The sequence below is a fragment of the Sebastes fasciatus genome, chromosome 8 (assembly GCF_043250625.1).
Source record: "Sebastes fasciatus isolate fSebFas1 chromosome 8, fSebFas1.pri, whole genome shotgun sequence".
Classification (NCBI taxonomy): Eukaryota; Metazoa; Chordata; class Actinopteri; order Perciformes; family Sebastidae; genus Sebastes; species Sebastes fasciatus.
Genome location: NC_133802.1, coordinates 29038247 through 29059513, shown reverse-complemented (window position 1 = coordinate 29059513; position 21267 = coordinate 29038247). Strand labels below are relative to the sequence as shown.

At 38.7% G+C, this 21267-nt stretch overlaps 2 protein-coding genes across 2 annotated transcripts; both read left to right on the top strand.

Annotated features, from left to right (window-relative positions):
- Window positions 1-150: 150 nt before the first annotated feature.
- Window positions 151-3471, top strand: LOC141772096 (C-type mannose receptor 2-like). The gene is made up of 5 exons (XM_074642755.1): window positions 151-296; window positions 898-1117; window positions 1900-2238; window positions 2446-2540; window positions 2874-3471. Exons 1-5 carry the CDS (start codon window positions 168-170, stop codon window positions 2991-2993), a joined length of 903 nt encoding a protein of 300 aa, XP_074498856.1. The 5' UTR covers window positions 151-167; the 3' UTR covers window positions 2994-3471.
- A 262-nt stretch (window positions 3472-3733) lies between these two features.
- ccdc135 (coiled-coil domain containing 135) lies at window positions 3734-21014 on the top strand. The gene is made up of 18 exons (XM_074644821.1): window positions 3734-3860; window positions 4895-5031; window positions 6976-7147; window positions 7950-8075; window positions 9414-9608; window positions 9761-9904; window positions 11438-11656; window positions 12263-12397; window positions 12640-12709; window positions 13670-13798; window positions 14105-14233; window positions 15792-16003; window positions 16414-16629; window positions 16748-16858; window positions 18330-18440; window positions 18693-18887; window positions 19651-19790; window positions 19956-21014. Exons 2-18 carry the CDS (start codon window positions 4895-4897, stop codon window positions 20053-20055), a joined length of 2541 nt encoding a protein of 846 aa, XP_074500922.1. The 5' UTR covers window positions 3734-3860; the 3' UTR covers window positions 20056-21014.
- Window positions 21015-21267: the final 253 nt, after the last annotated feature.

The following is a 21267-nucleotide window of genomic DNA, read 5'->3' as shown; positions in this document are numbered from 1 at the left end:
CCCTTCTTTGATGTACAGTCTAACTTTAATGTAAAATGATCATCTACATTAGTGAGTTCAGTCATTTGTATTACATCTAATAAAAATGCATGTGTGTCACTACAGGGCTGTGTGCTGTCTCATCACCTGCTAAACATCAATACCATTTTGTGTATGACGTGAAGAACATGACTGAAGCACAAAGTTACTGCAGAGAGAAATACACAGACCTGGCCACTATAGACAACATGGAGGATGTGAAGATCCTGAACAACATGGTGGATTTAAACAAAATGGTCAACCCAGATAACAGCCATGTGAGTTCACTTTTCTCTCTCTCAGTATGTCAGTGACAGGTGACGTAAAATCTTAGCCTACATAGTAACTAATAACTAAATATAGAGTAGTCCTCTCTAAAATGTATTAGAGTAGAATTATAAAGTGTGTTTATTATAAAGGTCCCTCGTTGTGTTTCACCAGACAGTGTTTTCCTGTTAAGCTGCAGTGGAGGGATGCTGACAAAAGGAGGGGATTTTGGATTAGAAAGACTGTAACTTTGGAAGATATCCACGAACATCAGAAGCTTCATATTAACTTCAGATCAACTTCTGAATATATTCTTACACAGAACGAGGACTGTGGATTTCATCCTTCCTCATTTTCAATGTTCGTTGTACCTGACTGTTGTTTTAAAACAGTCTTGAAAAATGATGAACCTATAATTTGCAAACTTAAACTCTGCTGTGAAAGTTGAGCCAGAGCAATCGTAAAATCCTCTAATAAAGACGTAGAGGATCAGACTGATAGGCAGTATCAAGACTGTAAATGGAAAATGGAAAGTTAATGTAAAAATATTGTCTTGAACAAAGGCTAGAGCAGGGTCTAATTCTTTATATCACAATGAAATATTGTTTTCAGGAAGCCTGGATAGGGCTGTATGATGACCAGGACAGCTGGAGGTGGTCACTGTCAGACACAAGTTTCTACAAACAAGGAGAGACGGAGTTCAGACGATGGACCTCTGGAGAACCGAACAACTGGATCAGTGGACAACACTGCGCACAAATGTTTAGTTCTGGAGAATGGGGTGACACCAGTTGTGAAAGTCACTTGAAGGCAGTCTGCTTATATGTCAGAGGTGAGAATATTAACTAATGAAGTTTCCCTTCTCTGCTTCTCTTTGTTTTCATTATTTGGGCCTTTGTATCAGTCAAACAATCAAATTAACTTTATTTGTATAGCACCTTTCATACAGGTTAGTGCAATTCAAAGTGCTTTACAGGTGAATGACAAGCTGATAATTAGACAGCACAAATGTAAACAGTAAAACTATTTGAGAGTAATGCACACAAGAAATAGAAATGATAAAAAATATATAATAAAAACATTAAAATAGATTTAAAAAAAAGACGGCTTTTTACCAGCCGCCACACTGGTTTTGTTCTCACCTTGTGAGCTATGTATGAGTCATTATGGCAAAATGTGATCCTGGAGACACCTACTGTAGCAGGAACTACCACAGAGGAGGTCTGAGTACTTTACCAGCTGTTTATACAGAATGGACAGATTCTGTCACTGCGATAGCATCACAACCGTACAAGATGCAGTAACGAAACTTTACAGGAGTGTAGCTGAGATCACAACTAAGGCTGAGTTCAAAGATGGATGGGGTCTGAGCAAGGGGGGTAGGAAGTGGGGAATTGGCAATTGATTTAAAGGACATTTTTATTCACGTGGAGAGACGGTTAAATACTCAATAACATGTATTAACATGATAATATCTGACATTTTTAGTTTTACAAATCCATTAGTTTATTGATGTGATTCCTTATATCAGTGGATTTATATTATATATTATGTTGCATGGATGGTAGGCTGTATGATGCCTCTTCACAGCACTTCACTGTGGTCTATTTTCAGGGCCGAATGTGAAATTTATCTTGATCAACATCTTCATGACATGGACTGAGGCCCAGAGCTACTGCAGAGATCGCTACACAGACCTGGCCAGTGTGAGAAACATGACAGATAACCAGAAGGTGCAGGAGCTGGTACCTGCAGGAGAAAACGTCTGGATCGGCCTTTTCAGAGACTCCTGGAAGTGGTCGGACGGAAGTAACTCCTCAATTAGGTACTGGAGTGCAGGACAGCCTAATAACTACGCTGGGATACAGCCTTGTGTGGCTGCACACTTCGACTCTGGAAAATGGAATGACGTTTCCTGTGACGTCAAGAGAGCATTCATTTGCTACAGTCCACGTGAGTGGTAACCCATGATTCAAATAGTATTCACATTTAGATTTAGGTTTACTTTAACATCAAATATCCCAAATGATAATATAACAAAATCAATAGAAAACATCAAGTTCTGGAGGATGTCACTACCACATGTTCCCTTTCATTGTTTAAACTGAGGAAATTCTACTCATCATATGAACAGAGAGTTTGTAATTTTCTTTTTCACAGCTACGACAAAGCAAGTGATAAGACTGAGTCTCCTGAAAGAGAACCCCTCTCTGGATCTGAATGACCCTGCTGTGATGGAGAGCATCTTGAAGCAGGTAAATCATGTTTTCTACTTTTATGTAAAAACAGAACAACTAAATGACCCTTAAAGGCAAATTAAATAAGATAAGATCAAACTTTACTGATTCCCAGAGTTACAGCGGTACAAGAAACAGTCTGAGGCGGTAGGAAACAGATAAAAATCTATTTAAAATAATAAAGAAACTCCAGAAACTACAACAGGTCGGCGCCATCTTAGGGAAAACACATGTATACATATGAATCAGAGTGCTCCTACAATAGATCTTCCAGATGAGTAAAACATAAATAACAATGCAGATTGTAATCTCTCTATGTGAGTGATAATGTTGAGGAGTTTTGTATCTCAGCTCAAACAGAGGCTGAAGGACCAGGGGGTGAATGACGACATCAAACTGAGCTGGAAGAAGCAGCCGGATGGAAAAGTCTTCCACAAGGAGAAGAAGAAGGACAAAATGGATGAGTTTTAATGTTGAATTGCTCTGTCTGTTTTCATCAGAGAAAAGTGAATTTCTTTCCTCAAAGTCCTCATGTAACAGGTCAGAATAGAGCTGCAAACAATTAGCTGATTAATCAATTAGTCGCAACTATTTTGAAAATCAACGAATGCTTTTAGTCATTTTCCAAATGCCCAAATATTTGCTGCTTCCAGCTTCTCATATATGAAAATTTGATGATTTTCCTTGTCATTTATGGTCATAAACTTAATGTCGTTTGTCTTTAGACTGTTGGTCGATTAAAACAAGACATTTGAATAGATCTGCTTGGGCTGTGGCAAATTATAACAGGTGTGTTTTACTATTTTCTGACATTTTATAGATAAAATATGATTAGATTAGATACAATACTGTACGATAAGATAAGATTTGACTTAAGACAACTCCAGAGAAAAAAACAACAACTAAAAAAGACGTTAATGTTGTGAAGAATCCCAAAATGAACATGAATAGGTTAAATTAATGATGAACTAACAGTAATGAGTTTGAATAATTTCTTCTCTAATTCCACAAATTGTTGGTTCATTTATATATTTTTACACAATTTATTCGTGTGGCTATTTATTTCATAATCCTTTTTTCATGTATTTATATATCGAACACTTTCCATAATGCAATGAAATAATGACAATTAAAATAAAGATTTTAAACAATGAATGGTTTGTGATCTAAAACATTTTTTTTATAAAGGTACATTATCTCAGAGAGCACGTCAAGGCAACGTGCTGTTTACGTCATCACGTCAGGCTGTTACCATGGACACGGAGTAGTCACAGCACTCCTGATGTTAGTTAGCTGAACAACAAAACTCCGTTAATTAGTTAGTTTCTTTAGGACTGGGTGAGTACAACCTTGAATAATGTATATATTTTGATACATATATCAGTGTACTATATATTTGAATAGTTTTTGTAAGGCCAGTCACTCATTTAAACCGTATTAATGGAGCAATATAGCAGAATAATGGAAGATTAAACGGACAACAGCACAGTGAGGAAAATAGAGAGACTTCCTGTTCAGCTCCTCAGCCGTTTCCGGTAACACTTCACAATAAGGGTACATTAATTAACATTAGTTAATGCATTAATATGAGACATAAGTGAGCATTGGAAATGGACATCATATACTTCTATCATAATGTTTCTAAACCCTTATACACTTTTACAATTAATTTTAAATAATTCATTCATTCATGTTTATTTCTGTTTTAGTTTACACAAGAGAAGTGCTCGCCATCCAATCTCCAAATGTTTTTGATCCTATATCCCAGCATGTCTTTTTCGATGGTGTTCCTCAAGGTCTTGGTGTCTTAATGTGGTATTTTGGAGGGATTATTTATCATTTTTATTAATTCTCGAGTGGTAAAATATGGTTAAATTTAGAACCAAATCTGTGGAACAAATGGTATCAACCCCAGAAATTGCTGCAACAACTTACGAGACATAAGTGAGAATTGGAAATGAACATCATATACTTCTATCATAATGTTCTACGCCCTAATACACTTTTACAATTAATTTTAAATAATTCATTCATTCATGTTTATTTCTGATTTATGACTACTAGGATAATCACAGCCTCATGAAACTTTACAGCTACAAAATAGAGACCTAGAGCATTTAGAGGATGGATGGCTCTCCTAGCTAGATTAACAATAAGGGGTTTTCTGAGCAGTTTACACAACAGAAGTGCTCGCCATCCAATCTCCAAATGTCAAAAGTTTTTTTTTGATTCCATATCACAGCATGTCTTTTTCTATGGTGTTCCTCAAAGTGTTGGTGTCTTAATGTGGTATTATGGAGGGATTATTTATCATTTTTATCTGGCTGCTCCATGTGTTTGAATAAACTTCACTGTCAACTCTTTTATAAAAGATGGAGACTGTACTGGAGTCAGACGATGAGGAGCAAGTCAGTGGTGGAGAATCACAGGAGGAGGAGGAGGATGAGGAGGACCTACAGCCGATGAAGCTGGAGGGAACTCTCCATGTTTCAGCTCCTCAGGAGCTTCTGTGAGCGTCCACAACTCATAAACACACCACACACACTGAAGGAGTCCTTCAAATAACTAATCAATTATTAGGGATGCACCAATACCGATACCGGATCGGATATCAGGCCGATACTGACTCAAATAGCTGGAACAGTTATTGGTGACAATGGATCTGATCTCTTCAATTCTATTCTATATTTATATACTATATATATTATTTATTGGAATTGGAATTCCTGTTTAAGTTTTGACCACATGAAAAAGGTTTACACTTGAACTGTAATTCCTGTTCATTTTGAAGATTTTCTTAACAAGTTGCTGGTGTATTTTAATAATAAATAACAATTCAATAAATGTATATCTATGTATTTATTTGTTACATTTTGTTTTACAGAGATAGGAAAGAAATGTTTAAGTCAACCCTAATGTTGCCTTATACGTAAAAGAATGATCCCAGTCACTTCCACACAGTGAGGCATACAGATTATTAATTAAACACTGGTATCTGATCGGTACTTGGTATCGGGACTGAAAATGTCGGATTGGTGTATCCCTTTTTTACTATATGTTGTGTTCAATGTATCTATTAATATATTTAAGCCTGAAACAATTTTGATAATGAATTGTTTATTTAACTTTTTTTTTTACTTTTTTAAACAAAATTGTCTTTTATGATTGTAAAGTGAATATCTTCAGGTTTTGAACATTTGAGACAAAACAACCTATTCAAATATCTCAACTTGTGCTCAGAGAGAATAGAGTGCTCCAGGGAGGACGTATTTTTCTAGGCCAACCAGGAAGTTAGCGTCGCTCTGAGTCCCCTCGACAAAAAGCCAATGGGATTATTCCATTGGGTTTTGGGTTATTGCAGAAAATAAGCTCTGTGGCAAACAAACGTTTATGATACTTGCACGTTTTGTTCAGCCAGATAATCTCCACAAATGAACACCACTTGTATGATTTTTGTAGTGTGATTGCAATCGGCAGAAGTAAAAAGCTAACGTTACGCTGTAAACGAACTACGACACAATCGCATGAGCGCGAGTATACACAACGAGGCTTTAATTGAGGACGAGTCGACCTGATGAAGTTTAGTAGTCTCATTTAGCCACTTGTTAGCAACCACCTTTTTTAAGACACTTTAAGGCTTCTCTCAAGCTTGTGTTAACCACAGACCTTATTTCAGGCATCTAACTAAAAGCTCATTGACTCCCAGACAAAGGAACAGGAAGTGCTAAAAATGCTAACTCATTTCTGGGTTTTAGGGTTCATTCCTGAATCACTCTATGTGCTGGGCAAGACCAAACAATTAATCAAGAAAATAATTTGCTCCGGATTAGTACTTTGTGCACTCAAAATATAAACTCATGCACTTTCATTTACTCCCTGTATTAATAGTGTTATCAGCTTTAATTCCATATGGACCACGTGGACTTGATACAGTTTGATTTAGATTTTGGACTGAGATACGTAGAAGTACTTCAGGGTTGATTGTTAAAAACAACACTGTTGTCTTTACAGATTACAATAGATTGTTTTACCTTTGAAACTTTAATGCTACTGCCAATTAGCTCTGCATCTAATGATTACTATTTACTATTACTATTAATCTTATGAATTTGATAATGATTGATGATGGATTCGGAATGGAATTTTTGTAATTTTTGCTTGAAAAGTGACTTAAACGATCAACCGATTGTTGCATTTTAATTGTCTTTTGATTGATTAATAGACTCATTGTTCCAGCTTACAGCAGCTGTCATCCAATTCATGACAGGTCTTTTTTTTTTCAGAGGAGAGACTTCGCCTCTCTATATGAAAATAAATTGAATTGAATTGGAGGTCACAAAAAACCTTATTTCCAATAAAAAACTGCAGATCTCATTAAAATATTCTTTTATTACCAAGGTGTGGGATGACGGGTATAAGACCTTATTATGACCGTTTTATTCACTGTCTTCAGTAGCCTGAAGTTGGACCAGGCAGGCGAGCTGTATCCTGAGTCCTACAGGGTTAACTCCCCCGACGAGATTCGACTGTTGGCCATCGCCGACAACTTCCAGCGTCAGTATTCACACTTGTACCCCGACCGCAAACCACTGCTGCTCTGCCCCATCAACGAATGTGGTGTTAAGGTAACACTAACAAACCAACTCAACTTTTTGCTTCTGTTTTTCTCTCGCAGGAAGAGAAATGCCACCTGGTCCTCAGGAGTCGTATTACAGAAACTTCACTTGCAGATCCTATCTTAACTGTTTGGTAACCGTGGTAACAAGGGTTAGGACCTGACATGGCCGGTTTAAGGGCCCAGACACACCAACCCGGCATCAGAGGACAAGCGGCGATGAAGGCGGACTCTTGAGTTGCTTCACATCGCCTTTGTTTTGGCCGACAAGTTGCATTTGAACACACTGCAAAGACTACAGCTGACGGCCAGTTAGCGCGTACGTTCTGCGCCTGCGTGACAGGAAATATCTCTCCACACCAGCAGGTGGAGGTAGTCTTTATTCGTCATTCAAAAAGGGAAACCGGAACACAGAAAACGGTGGATATACAAGCCGCTGTTATGATACGTACATGAAACAAAGCAGTGTCTGCCGACCATTTTCACACCACTCTCACTCACCACTTAGCTTCATTCCAGATGGCCATGTCGCATGTCCCAGTCAGTTGCTAGGTAATAGACATAAAAGTTGATAAGCAATGTTGGATTCTGTATTTAGGATTTCCTAACCTAAGATAAAATAGGATGAAGTGAGATAAGATAGGATTCCTGAAGTTAGTTAGGATTTGCTTCAGAAATACCAAATTGGGAAAAATCTTGAATTAAGACTTAAGATAAGAAGTTTCTGTAATACGGACACTGATCTTCAAACATCCCATATACTATATGTATCTCCTCTGTCTAATTCCTGTGTATATTTCTCTAATATTCAGAAGTTTGTGTCCATGACTCTTCGGCCCACACCGACAGTCTACCCTGAACTTTTTACCTGGGAGGGCTGTGCCTCCTTCGTGGCTGACTTCCTGTCTCTGGACCCTCTGGAGCCGCCTGTGGACCTGGTGAGGAAGGCAACACTTAATTAGATCTTTAGATCCCTCTTAGTCATGGGCTGCGGTTGAAAAGTAAAAAAATTAAGTCCTAATGTCATATCCTAATCTCGTTTCCTTGACCTCGATGGAAAACGTCATGAGGTCAAAGAAAGATGTGAAGGAGAATTCAGAAGGACTTAAGAAAAGACAACCGTGGTGTTGAGAGAATCCGACTGCACTGACACTAGGATACATAATTATGGTGTGAAGGAACTGGCCTTCTACCTCCGAGAGGTCAAGGCCCAGTTACGTGTTGGTTAATCTTGTGTGACAAAGAGATTTTCCAAACAGACGGGTTAAAGCATAATAATACAATTTATTCCGAACAATCAATGTTGCATAAGTAAAATAAAAGAGTTTACAGATATCTGGATCCAATCAACGTGTCCCTGACAACATACAGTGCATGGGTCAGTTCGTGAAGTCTGAACCCCGAGCCATCCCTGATCCAGCCTATTCATGGTTTACACAATATTAATATTCATGAGCTTATGGCACGTGATGTTTCTGCTGCATGTCTTCTTCGTTATCTCCTTCTGGCTCCTTTCTCTCTTTGACCTTGCAAAAAGAACAACACCTGCCACCTCCCTTTCCTCGCAATCACTCCATTCACAACAAATCCAACAGTCAGGTTATTGCAGGTCATTGTAAGCACTTTTGCACATAATAAATCCAACAGGTGTGACGGCGGCGGATGTTCGTGACGCGGGTCTACCGTGGTAAAATTACAATGTTCTGATGATGGACTACAAAAGGCTCTGGCTCCCCCAGTGCATTATTAGATAGCTCCTTCAGTGACGGCTGCTTCACCCGCTGTGTGTGAAAGAGATACAGCAGGTCCTTCTGCTACTGGAACACTTTACATCAACATATAATAAAGGAGTATCTGACCTAACGTGGACATTATAAGGTGGACGGCATTATCTCCTTTCCTTTGGTAAAGGATGGTCCAGTGTATCCTATGCTAAATGAGATAATTATTGAAGTATTGAAGCACCTTTCCTTAACATTTAGAGGATTCAAACAGCTCTTATAATGGCTGCTACTGAGATATTTATGGGTCATTTCACTCCGTTAGGAACCTTCCTAAGAGAAAAAGACTTTCGACCGCACCCTTAATTTGTAAGGCAGACTTTCTGTTCTCTTTCTGGTGGATGAAGAAAACCCTCTAAGAAAATATATTTGCATAGTGGAGACTTATTTTGTGTGTGCGTGTGTGTGTGTGTGTGTGTGTGTGTGTGTGTGTGTGTGTGTGTGTGTGTGTGTGTGTGTGTGTGTGTGTGTGTGTGTGTGTGTGTGCTGTCCCAGCCCAGGTGCATGTCCTCCTCCAGCTTGGTGCTGCAGCGTCAGAGAGCCTCCTGTTTTGAATCTGCAACCCTGCTGTGCAGCCTGCTGCTCGGCGCCCACTACGACGCTTACTGCGTCAGCGGCTACGCTGTCAAAGAGATGTGTCTGCTCGACCAGAGCCTGCAGGAGTGCCCCCTGCTGGACACCGAAGTCAAGGTAACTGGTGCTCTTGGTTCCAGTGTACATTACTGCATAATTACTGTACATATAAAGGGCGGTGAACAGCTTGTACACATCCAGTGTTTCCTCCACAGATCGGTGACTCACAGATATGTTTGCTCGGTTGTTCTTTGTGTTTGTATGAGCAGAGTGTGATCTCTGAGCAGGAGCCACAGGAGAATAAATACACAGTGAAACCGCTGAGGGAGCTGAAGAGTCACTTTGTGATGCAGCAAGAGAAGAAGAAACAGGAAGCAGAGGTTGCGTTGCTTCAGGAACAAATACTACAAGAGGTAACACATGGATGTACAAAAAGAACTGGATACAGCTTTGTGGGCGGGCTCCCGTTCATTCCTATGAAAGTTGCTCAGTGGCGCATGAAGCCAAAATGGCTCGACTGCCGAGGGATAAAGTACCAGGATCATCCGATGATCTTCCACATCCGTTGAACCCATAGAGCAGGCGCAGTAGCGTTTCCTTTAACTCCGCTTCCAAGCCCTCGCTCCGGCCTCGGTCTGGGTCTCATTCACATAAACAGAGGAAGGAAAATAACTCTGAATTCAGCTACTAGTGCATTTTACAACTTTTAGGACCTAATAATTTAAATAAGGGCTATTCAAGTGTTCGTAATGGGAAGTTGATTTACCCCAAAACAAATTATCCTCTGAGTTACAGACGTCTATGGTGAAAAGTCTTTTTGGGCCCAATGGCATCACGTGACGGACACGGAAGTTGTAATTCCACCGTTTGGCCACCACGAAAATTTGCATCAAAGCCCGGCGCTCTTCCTGGGGGCTTGAGGTAACATGATATTTGGCTGGACCGCAGAGGGCCAGCCCTACAAACACAAAAGTCTGTCAATGACCGACTGAGTGATGAGGTTACACGATTGCTCGGCCAATCATGTTGGCGTTTCCTCATTGGTCATTGCCCCTTTAAAATGAAAAGGTGGGAACAATGAGTTTTGAAATGGCGGGGGGCAGCTTTGGATGATGTAGGCTAATCCCCACAGGATTTTGAGAGACTGTGGTGGGTGACCTCAGACCGTCTAGGGGGTGTTGTGGTCATGCTACCCCGGAAGAAAATTTAGAACATTTTAAAGTTAAAGTTGCAGTGGGTAGAAATGGAGCAAATATGATTAAGAAAAGTTATTTTTATAAACGGTCACTATATCCTGACAATAGTGCATGAGACAAGTAACCTAGTAACCTGAAAAAAATCATGTGCATCTGTGACCTCCGGTGCTCCTAATGACATCTGCAAGATTTCACAGACCAGAGGAAAACAACCAATCAGAGCTGATCTAGAGTCTGCCGTCTATGAGCAGCTGTCAATCACTCGCCAACTCTGATCAAACGGTCAAACTAGGCAGCGCTGATCAAATATTAATCAATATTCTGTTACTGTAATGTGTATTTCTCTCCTCAAATGTTTTCAGAACCATCTTGTAGTGCACTGTTTAGCTGTAAAATGAGAAAGTTTCGGAGATGTTGTGATCAGTTGAGGAAATATCAAGCACCGCCCACCAGCCTGAGCACAACCAATAGGAACACTCTCTCTATAAAATGACCTGTGATTGGTCAAAGTCTCTCGTCATGGGCTAGATTTTGTAAAGCCTGAAAACAGAGCCATGAGGAGGTGCAGAAGTCTAGTTTTCTCTCAGAGCACTTGAATTACAATATGCTGAAAGGTTGTTATGGAATTTTTGCCCAATGATGCCAAAAATATACTGCCTACTGCCACTTTAAATGCATCAATCTGGAGCACCTGTCTGTCTCTACTCTCCCTCCTTTGACCTTTGACCCCTTCTTTCCCATGATAAACAGGAGAGTGAGCAGCGACCTGCTGACCCACTGCGAGGACTGCGGGTGCACTGTTGGGTGCTGGTGCTGTCAGGGAGTCGGAGCGTCCAGGAGAACTTCTTCATCGACCCCCTGATCGGGAACAGCTACTCCACTGACGATGACAACTTCCTGGGCGTCGAGAGCGTGTGGAACAATCTCAACTACTACGTCAACATGCAGGACTGCACTTATGGCTGCGCTGTGAGTCCACGACCACTCCAGACACAATAATATACTGTTAGAGTCAGAATCAATGGAGATAATGGATCTGAAAGTGAGGGTGTCACTGGTCTGCTTATAATACCTCCGGGGCTCCGTGGATTTATAAAGGAAAGACATGAGATCCTATGCTTCCCCTGCTGGTTATAACAATAACAATAGGCTAATATTAATAATTATTACACAGCTTTGTTGAGTACTCGATTCTGATTGGTCAATCACAGCGTTCTACGGTCTGTTATTTCTTAATAGCAGACCATTGCTATGTATAACAGACTGTTGCTATCCTCAATAGAATGACACTATTTTATAACCACACTGTTGTGTGACGGTATAAACAGAATTATGACACTGATGTCCGAGAAATCAAAACAGCTGTGAAAAAAACACTGCATTGCGAAATACGAAAGTTTCGAATTCGGTTCGGATAGGCTCAAAGAGATTGATGGGTTCGAATTTCTAAATTGCCGTGAGATTTATTCCCACAAATTATTCACGTTTGGTCTGAAAAGACCTTGAAACTACATATATTCTATGTGTGTGTGTGTGTGTGTGTGTGTGTGTGTGTGTGTGTGTGTGTGTGTGAAGGATATGGTGTATGACCTGGAGGATCTAAAGACGTGGGAGCCGGTCCTGTACGGTGCAATATGCAAAAAGCAGCTGATTCTTGATGTCTTGAAGAAAAAGGACAGCAAGATGATGAACATCAGCAATGATGACGAGGTGTGTAGGTGTGTTTTTCTGTGTGTGTGTACATGTTTACATTTGTGTACTGTATATGTGTGTTAATACCCTCACCTTATGTAGCAGTTTGTGGATATTTAGACTTAAAAGAATGACTCAGAAGCAGAGCAGATATGATTAAAATTAGGACGGCAGAAGGCAGTCGAACACCTTCAAGGATAAGGCTGGTGATATCTTTCTTGTCAATAAATCCCAGTAAAGCCTGTTTGTTTGTTTTGAAGGAGGATGAGCAGCCACGAGTTCTTCAGATGCCACGATCCTGGGTCAGTTACATCACTATCTCAAAAAAAGGTACAGTAACTCCACATGAGTGCTATTTATCTGATGTACAGTGTACTGATACGGTACATTACCCTGTACACTCTAGTTAGTGTTTATATGTCATTACATTTATAAAGACGGAGATGTCGAGGATCAGAGCACAAAAACTGACAAAACATTACTGCATCAAGACACAAACATAAAACACCTTAAGGTTTAATATGTAACTTTGCCGCATTAAAATATCTAAAAAAGACTAGACCTATGTTATGTATGTTTTGTTGAGTTGTGTACTTAAATTATCCAAAATGTTTCCTACAATTTTCAAACCAGAGAAATCTATCATTTTAATCGAGGTGGACGTTTGTGCATTCGTCCGCGTTGTGGTTGTCTGCCGGCAGTTGTCATAAATAGATTTTTTATCTAGTTTTTAGCCACATCTTTACGAAACACTTTTTAGATCTTGGTGGTTTTTAACCAGATGACACATTTTAGTCATCGGACATCTGGATCTGTTTCTCAGACAAACAAGCTGAGCAAACGTTAGGGGCAGCTTGGCTCGCATCCCCTCCAGGACGTCCTGCGTCCGCCGAACAGCGTCTGAAAAACACAGATTTTTAAATGTGAAACTGCTTTATTCAGTGTTTTTACCGGTTTTAATCAGCGGGTCTGTTTGTTTTGGAGAGGAGGAGACCTGTGTGGTAAAAACCTCCTGAACGATGAACACTGAAGGAATCCTAACCGGGAGAAGCTGACCGACATGAAGACAACAACTCCCATGATCCCACGCTGCTTGATCACGTCACCAAACTCCCTCTGTTGTTATTGAGAGACCCGTAGAGGCAGAAAATTATATATTGCGCATTAGGACAGAAATATAATGAGAATTATTCAAATAAAGTGTAAAAAGACACATAGATCAGTGCTGATATCCAGCCCATCTGATGCTGTAAAGCCTCCACAAACTGCTGCCTATCCTTTCTTCTTCAGACCTGGAGACCCGCTGGCCGGGAGGACAGAAGGTGACCCACTACAGAAAAGCAAAGCTGGAGAAGTTTGCAGCGTACCTGAGATCAGACGGCCTAGTCACACTACTGACCACATACAAAGACCTGGACTGTGAGTGTTTAACACTTGCGCCTAACAAGGGGACATTTTTGGCTTTTTCATTTTTCCATAATTTTGTCTGTGTTAACCCTCTGGGACCGACAATAGACACGTTTTTTAAGATAGCACAAGTTAGAGAAACCTTTGACTTTTTAAAAATGATTTTTTTTCGGTACAAGGACGTATTTGACCATAGTCCCTACAGATCTGAGAAAAGTCTTAGAATGTGTCTGAATTTGTCTTTAGTGTGAGTACAGTTTAACAACAGAGCCCTGAACGTGTGTTGATTTAGGTTTATGTCGTTTGTGTGTGTTGAAGGCACTGAGATCATCATGGTGAAGGAATGGTATCAACACAGAAACGACCACCTGGAGGAGAGGGAGGTCAACAAGGTCGACAACTTCACCACAGAGCGCTTCAAACGTGGAAGACGTTTCCACTTTTTACGTAAATCTGCTCTCTACCGCTGTCCAGTTAAAACTTCACATCTCCAAAGACACGTTTTAACCGACCTGAATGTGTTCAGAAACAAACAAAAAAACAAACAGGAAAAACTATCTCTTTAGATTATGGTAAATGGACTTGCATTTATATAGAGCTTTTCTAGTCTTCCGACCACTCAAAGCGCTTTACACTACATGTCAGTATTCACCCATTCACACACTGATGGCAGAGGCTGTTAAGGTGCCAACTTTGCCCATCAGGATCTAATCTAAATACTCATTCACACACCGATGGCTATGCCTTCTAAAATGCCTGCTCAAGGACAAATCGACATGTGACCCAGAGCAGCCGGGGATCGAACCACCAACCTTCCGATTGGTGGACAACCCGTGCTACCCTCTGAGCCACAGCCGCCCCATTATCTCCTCTTATTGTTATTTCTTCTTCTATTCTTCTTACTTGTGAGCACACATAAAGGTAAAAAGCAGTTGCTGTGCCCCAATACCACACTACATACTAATCATTCTAAGCAGGTTTTGTAGTTTTTTTAATCCAGGAAAACAAAACACATTAATACCAAAAGGAAGTGTTAAATCTTTTGACAGAAAATTAGCTCTCTCTTGAGGTTTAATTGGCAATAGTTTGGAGTTAAATATTCACCATGTATGAAATGGTCTCCTGTGAGAACAAAACAGTAAAGTACTCTAATGTCTCTTGCACACAACATGTACTGCCAGGCTTGACTTCTGTTTAATCATGTAAATAGAGGTTTTTGGTGATTCAATATGCTGGACTACGGCGGCGTATTAGGGCCGTTGTGGGTAAAAACATATATGTATATTACGGAGCCGGGGGAGGGGTGTAATATTCAGAGAAAAAAACTCTGAATTTCCGAGATTTAAGTTGTCAATTTACAATAAAAAATAGGACATTCTCTGAGATTGAAGTGGTACATTTACAAGAAAAAACTCCCAAATTGGCGAGAAAAAAAACCTTGAATATTCTCTGAGATTATAAAGTGATACATTTGTGAGAAAAAATCTGAAATTCTCTGAGAATAAAGTCACAAATTTCCCGGAGAAAAAAAGTCTGAAAATATTGTGTTTTTTGGTCAAGGAACCACACCACTTCCTCATCAAATTATAGCAATAAGGAAATACTCGTCATTTGAGTCCAGAATCACCTTATTACCATAAGCATGGTTCAATTTCACGAGAAATTGCCGTGAGTTTTTTTCCGTAGGTTTAAGACTTTAATCTCAGAGAATATGCAAGTTCTTTTCTTGTATATTTGTGAGTTTTTTCTCATAGATTTGCTGAACAAACTGAACATATTCTAACAAGAACTTTATCTGAACAGTATCTATCACATTAACAAATAATTATTCAAATAATACTTAAAGCCACTATGTGTAGAATGTGAACATATACAACTTTGGCACCCCTCAGTTGTAATATTAAAAAAAGACACTAGCACACATTTATGTAGTGAGTTGTAAACCCTGTAACCTGTCATTTATTCATTTATGTCATTTATTTCCTAAATATTGCCTCCTGCTCAGTCCACAGGTACACAGACACCGAGCGAGAGATGGAGTTCAGCAGTGCTCGTGTTGAAAATCTGGTGCGGAGGGTGGAGTCGCCAGGTGAAATGACGGAGATCTTTGAGGGCCGGAACGACTTCCTCTACTACCGCAAGCTCGTCTTTGACAAACACGTCCGGTTTTCAGAACCATGTGTGGACATTGATGTGGCTGACCGACTGCTGCTGCAGGTAAAAATATGCAAACAAGAAGAGAAGAAATTCATCAACTCAGGATATAACCTTACATCTTTGACTGTACAGTTTTTCATAGTAGCTTCTACTACATGTTGATCACAAACAACTTATTGTCAACAAATCCAATGAAAAGACAAAAACCATCAACATGCTCGTCCATCTCTCAATAAAGAGCCGAAGTCTCTCTATATGTTCTGACTTCCTGTCTGTGTCTCAGCTCCTAGCCCATTGGTTCTTACTGAAGACATTAAATTATGAAAAACACCTAAAAGAGCTGGTCCCTGTAGTTTTTAGTAAATGTAACTCTTTAACTATGCTCCGAAATTATGTAATGCCCTACCATCTCGACGGACTTTTTAAACTTAACAGGATTCTTATGTGCCTGTGTGTGTGTTTGCAAACAGAAAGTGGTGGAGCGATTCCACAGGAACAGATCCAAACCGGCCAACGCAGACGTGGCCGAGCGAGTGTTCCTGTTGGCAAAGAGACGGATCGAAGTGACCTATCACTTAGAGGATCACAGATTTATCCCTTCAAAGAGGAGCTTCATCAAACCACAAGAGTCGACGGAAAATAAGAAGGCCGAGGACTTCACACCTGACATGGTCTCCAGCTTCCAGGTACAGACAACAATAAGATACACAGTCCATTTCACTGCCTTTCAAAGTAAAAGTCTTGGAGTTGTTTCTGGGATCACACTCCAATAATAACATGTCTGTTTGTGTTGGGGCGGGTCAGGTGGATCCATCTGAGAAGCCTCTTACGACCCCGATTCTGTGGGAGATGCTGGTGGCCCTGATGAAGGATGAGGAGAAGGTGGTTTTCCAAATCAGGGAGTCTAAGAATGAGGTAACAGTCAGTCCTCTTTCTTTAATAACATGTCATGGAAAGGATCTTTTGAAGTAGACTCAGGGGCGAATTCACAAAGAATGGATTGCGGCCGCTGATAGCACCATGAATTGCTCATCACTTGCAACCGCTATCTGCCCCGTCTCAAGGTCCAATTCACCAAATATATTGCACTAATGATATTACAGTGCAAACACACCCATAGATATCTGCAGCTTCGTGCAGTTTGCCCTTTTTTTTACGGAGGGAGAGGGATGCAGTTATCTTTTATTCATTTATATAATAATCTTGTTTTTATTTATTTTTTTCTATTTTCTTTAAATGACATGGAGGGGGGCTTTATTAATTTATTTTTCATGACACAACTGTCACTGCATCCCAAAATATATGAGCTTGAGCGGACACCCCTTATAAATGTGCTTCACCAACATTAATAATTTCACTGTAACTGCATGTGGCTAACTATGGAGGACAGAACCCGCCAAAATAAAAAATAAATGAATAAATAAATCAATGACTCGAAAAAATAAATAAATATTATTCATTAAATATAGCAAAAATAATATTAAAAATATATGTAGCCATTAATTAATTGATAAAATGTGACATTCTGTTTAGAAGTTTGGGGAAATAAATAAGGGTTGAAATGTAAAGGGAAAATCGTGCAAAAATAAATAAATGCATTAATATAAATAAATACATTCATTAAAAAATAAATAAAAAACAAATTCATAAATAAATAAATAAAAAGAATGCAAAAATGTATAAACAATTTAAAAATGTATAAAAATAAATAGATAAATGAAAGGGAAAATTAAACAGAAGAGTAAATAAATAAGGGAATTAATACAAAGATAACTAAATAAAGAAACAAATTAAAACAGGAATATCAATTTAAGTCACATTTTATAAATTAATTAATGGATATATTTATTTTTAATATTATTTTTGCAACATTTAATGAGATATTTATTTATCAAATCATTTATTTATTTATTCATTTGTTTTTGATTTTGGCAAGTTCCGTCCTCCATAGCTATCAGCATCGATCTTTGTGAATTGGACTGTTTTTGTAATGAGGCTCATTTGCATAGAAAGTGGCCAACTTTGCTCCAAATATCAGTATATTACCTCATTGAAATACGTCCAAACAGCACAGGAGCACTGAGATGTTATTTGCTTGGCAGCCCAGTTAGGGGTGCATTGAGAATTACATAGTTTCTTTTTGTCTTGCTTGTGCAGGTTTAGCGGCACCAAAAGCCTCACAATCCTTTTGTTATTCGCCCCTCAGTCTGGTCTAACCCTCACTCATCCCACCATCAGTCCTTGCCAACTCCTGCAGTCAAACATTTCCCAGTTTATCACCAGTAAGGTCCCCATGAAGAGCTGACAATGTGATGAACCTTGAGTTTATAGAACATTGTGGTGTTGCTACTTGTACTCAAGTTAAGGAACATTCATGTGTGAGCAGGTGAAAGACATTTTGGCCTGCAGAGTGCAGGAGGAGGCAGACGTTCAGCTTAACGTCTCCCCATGGACGACGACCAGAGCTTCCAGGGCCCGCAGCCAGAGACAGGAAATGGTGAGACAAACACACACACACACACACACACACACACACACACACACTGAAACTATACATACCCTACTCTACTGTACTATACTTACCTACCAACCTACCTCATCTTACCTATTTACAATATCTATTTACCTACTCACTGAATAATTCCTGTATATAATATACATTAAAAATTGCCACACTTTTGTCTGGCAAAAGTAGAGTAGAGTAGAGTGTCGGTGGCGTCTTGTGTCGACCATTTCTCTGCCGTTGCAGGAGAGCCTGGCTGCGGAGGAGCAGATGTGGCTGCAGGAGAAGGAGAAGGACCTCCTGGCTGCCCTCCTGATCCGGCTGGACATCACAGAGACTTTGAGCGCCGAAGACGCCAAGCAGCTCCACCACGACTGTTTGGCCGAGTATAAACAGAGACTGGTAGAGCAGGCCAACCTCAGTCAGGAACGCTATGAAAAGGTACAGCACAAGTTACTCATGATGTATATTATACCCCTTTTCCACAGCAGATACTTAAGGAAATGTGATGTAACGTGTAACCATGGGCAGATTATGAGACACGCAAAAGACCCCACCACATCTCAAGTGCAAGACACACAGTTGTTGAGCCTCTTTTTATAGTCATTTTGTGTCTCTTTGTTGTCATTTTGCGTATCTTTGTAATAATTTTGTGTCTCTTTGTAGTTGTTTTGTCTTTGTAGTTGTTTTGTGTCTCTTTGTGTATGTTTTGTGTCTCTCTGTAGTTGTTTTGTGTCTTTTTGTAGTTATTTTGTGTATCTTTGTGGTTATTTTGTGTCTTTTTGTAATTCTTTTGTGTCTTTGTTTTGTGTCTCTCGCCTACCAAACAGAACATAGTGTAGTATAGTATAGTATAGTATAGTATAGTCTGTTTAATGACATCTGAAGCATCCTGTTTGTAAAATAGAGTGGAAACCTAGAGAGACTCACAAGGTTCCTAAAGGTTCAGGACATGAGAAGCCTCAGGTTACAGTGTGTGACGTCTCTGCAGTGAAGATGGGCCGTCCAAGTCGCAAGGTCTCAGCTGGTTTTATCTACTGCATCATGTGTATCTGACGGTTGAATATACAGTATTATATACATTTTTCTAAGGAGACATGCTATGCTATGTGTTGTGTATATTGTGTATTCATAAGAACCAATCCTGGCACCTTAAAGATGTAGTTGTTTTTTTAATTATAAGTTCATAAAAATCTGTGTTTAGGAGACACAGGAGCTGCAGAGGAAACAGCAGTGGTACCAGAGGAACCAGCTCAACCTGACCAAAGTACAGGAAGACGAGTACAAGACCTACTGCTCTGAGAAAACACTACAAATCCATGTCGCCAAGAAACGCCTCAGCATGTACTTACAACCATAAAAAACACACACACACACACACACGCTTTTTAACAATTTAAAGTCAAATAATGATCCAAAAGCATTGCTCGGCTAGCTGTTACTGCAGAAAATGAACATAAAGCCTTTTGATATGATAATTATATGATCATTTGTGTGTGTTTATTCCAGTTACAAGGAAGCAGCTCCTCAGAAGTACCAAACTCTGGATCAGAAGCTAAAACGAGACCATCGACTGGCCCCTCACGCCAGACACCTGCCTCCTTTTTAAATACTATATGTAGTGTGTGAATCTTATACATGTACCTACTTTCCTATAGAGGATGATTAAGAGATTGACATTTGCACATGATCTTTTTCTTGTTTGTAAGTCTTTATCATAAAGTCCATCTGTGTTATATGATTGTATAAACAACCAATTCATTTTTTTGAGAAGGTTTCTCATTCTGAGATATTAAGTCATTATTTTTAGATACTAAGTCATTATATTGAGATGCTAAGTCATTATTTTGAGAAAGTTTCTTATTATTTTGAGATACAAAGTCCTTATTTTAAGATACTAAGTCATTGTTTTGAGTTACTAGGTTATTATTTTGAGATATTAAGTCATTATTTTGAGTTACTAAGTTATTATTTTTGAGATACTAAGTCATTATTTTAAGAAAGTTTTGCATTATTGTGTGATATTAAGTCATTATTTTGAGTTATTAAGTTGTAATTTTGAGAGACTAAGTCATTCGAACAATACTAAATCATTATTTTGACATACTTACTCATTATTTTGAGATAAAAAGTCATTAGTTTGAGAAACTAAGTCATTATTTTGAGATTAAAAAAAGTCATTATTTTGAGATACTAAGTCATTATTTTGAGATACTAAGTCATCATTTTTGAGAAAGTTTATCATTATTTTGCAATGTTTAGTCATTATTTTGAGTTACTAAATCATTATTTTGAGATACTAAATCATAATTTTTGAGAAAGTTTATCATTATTTTGTGATATTAAGTCATTATTTTGAGAAACTAAGTCATTATTTTGAGATACTGTCATTATTTTGATATTAAGTCATTATTTTGAGAAACTAAGTCATTATTTTGACATACTAAGTAATTATTTTGAGATACTATGTCATTATTTTGCAATGTTTAGTCATTATTTTGAGTTACTAAATCATTATTTTGAGATACTAAGTCATAATTTTTGAGAAAGTTTATCATTATTTTGTGATATTAAGTCATTATTTTGAGAAACTAAGTCATTATTTTGAGATACTACGTCATTATTTTGATATTAAGTCATTATTTTGATATTAAGTCATTATTTTGCAATGTTTAGTCATTATTTTGAGTTACTAAATCATTATTTTGAGATACTAAGTCATCATTTTTGAGAAAGTTTATAATTATTTTGTGATACCAAGTCATTATTTTGAGATACTAAATCATTATTTTGAGAAACATTCTCATCATAATGAGTTTTA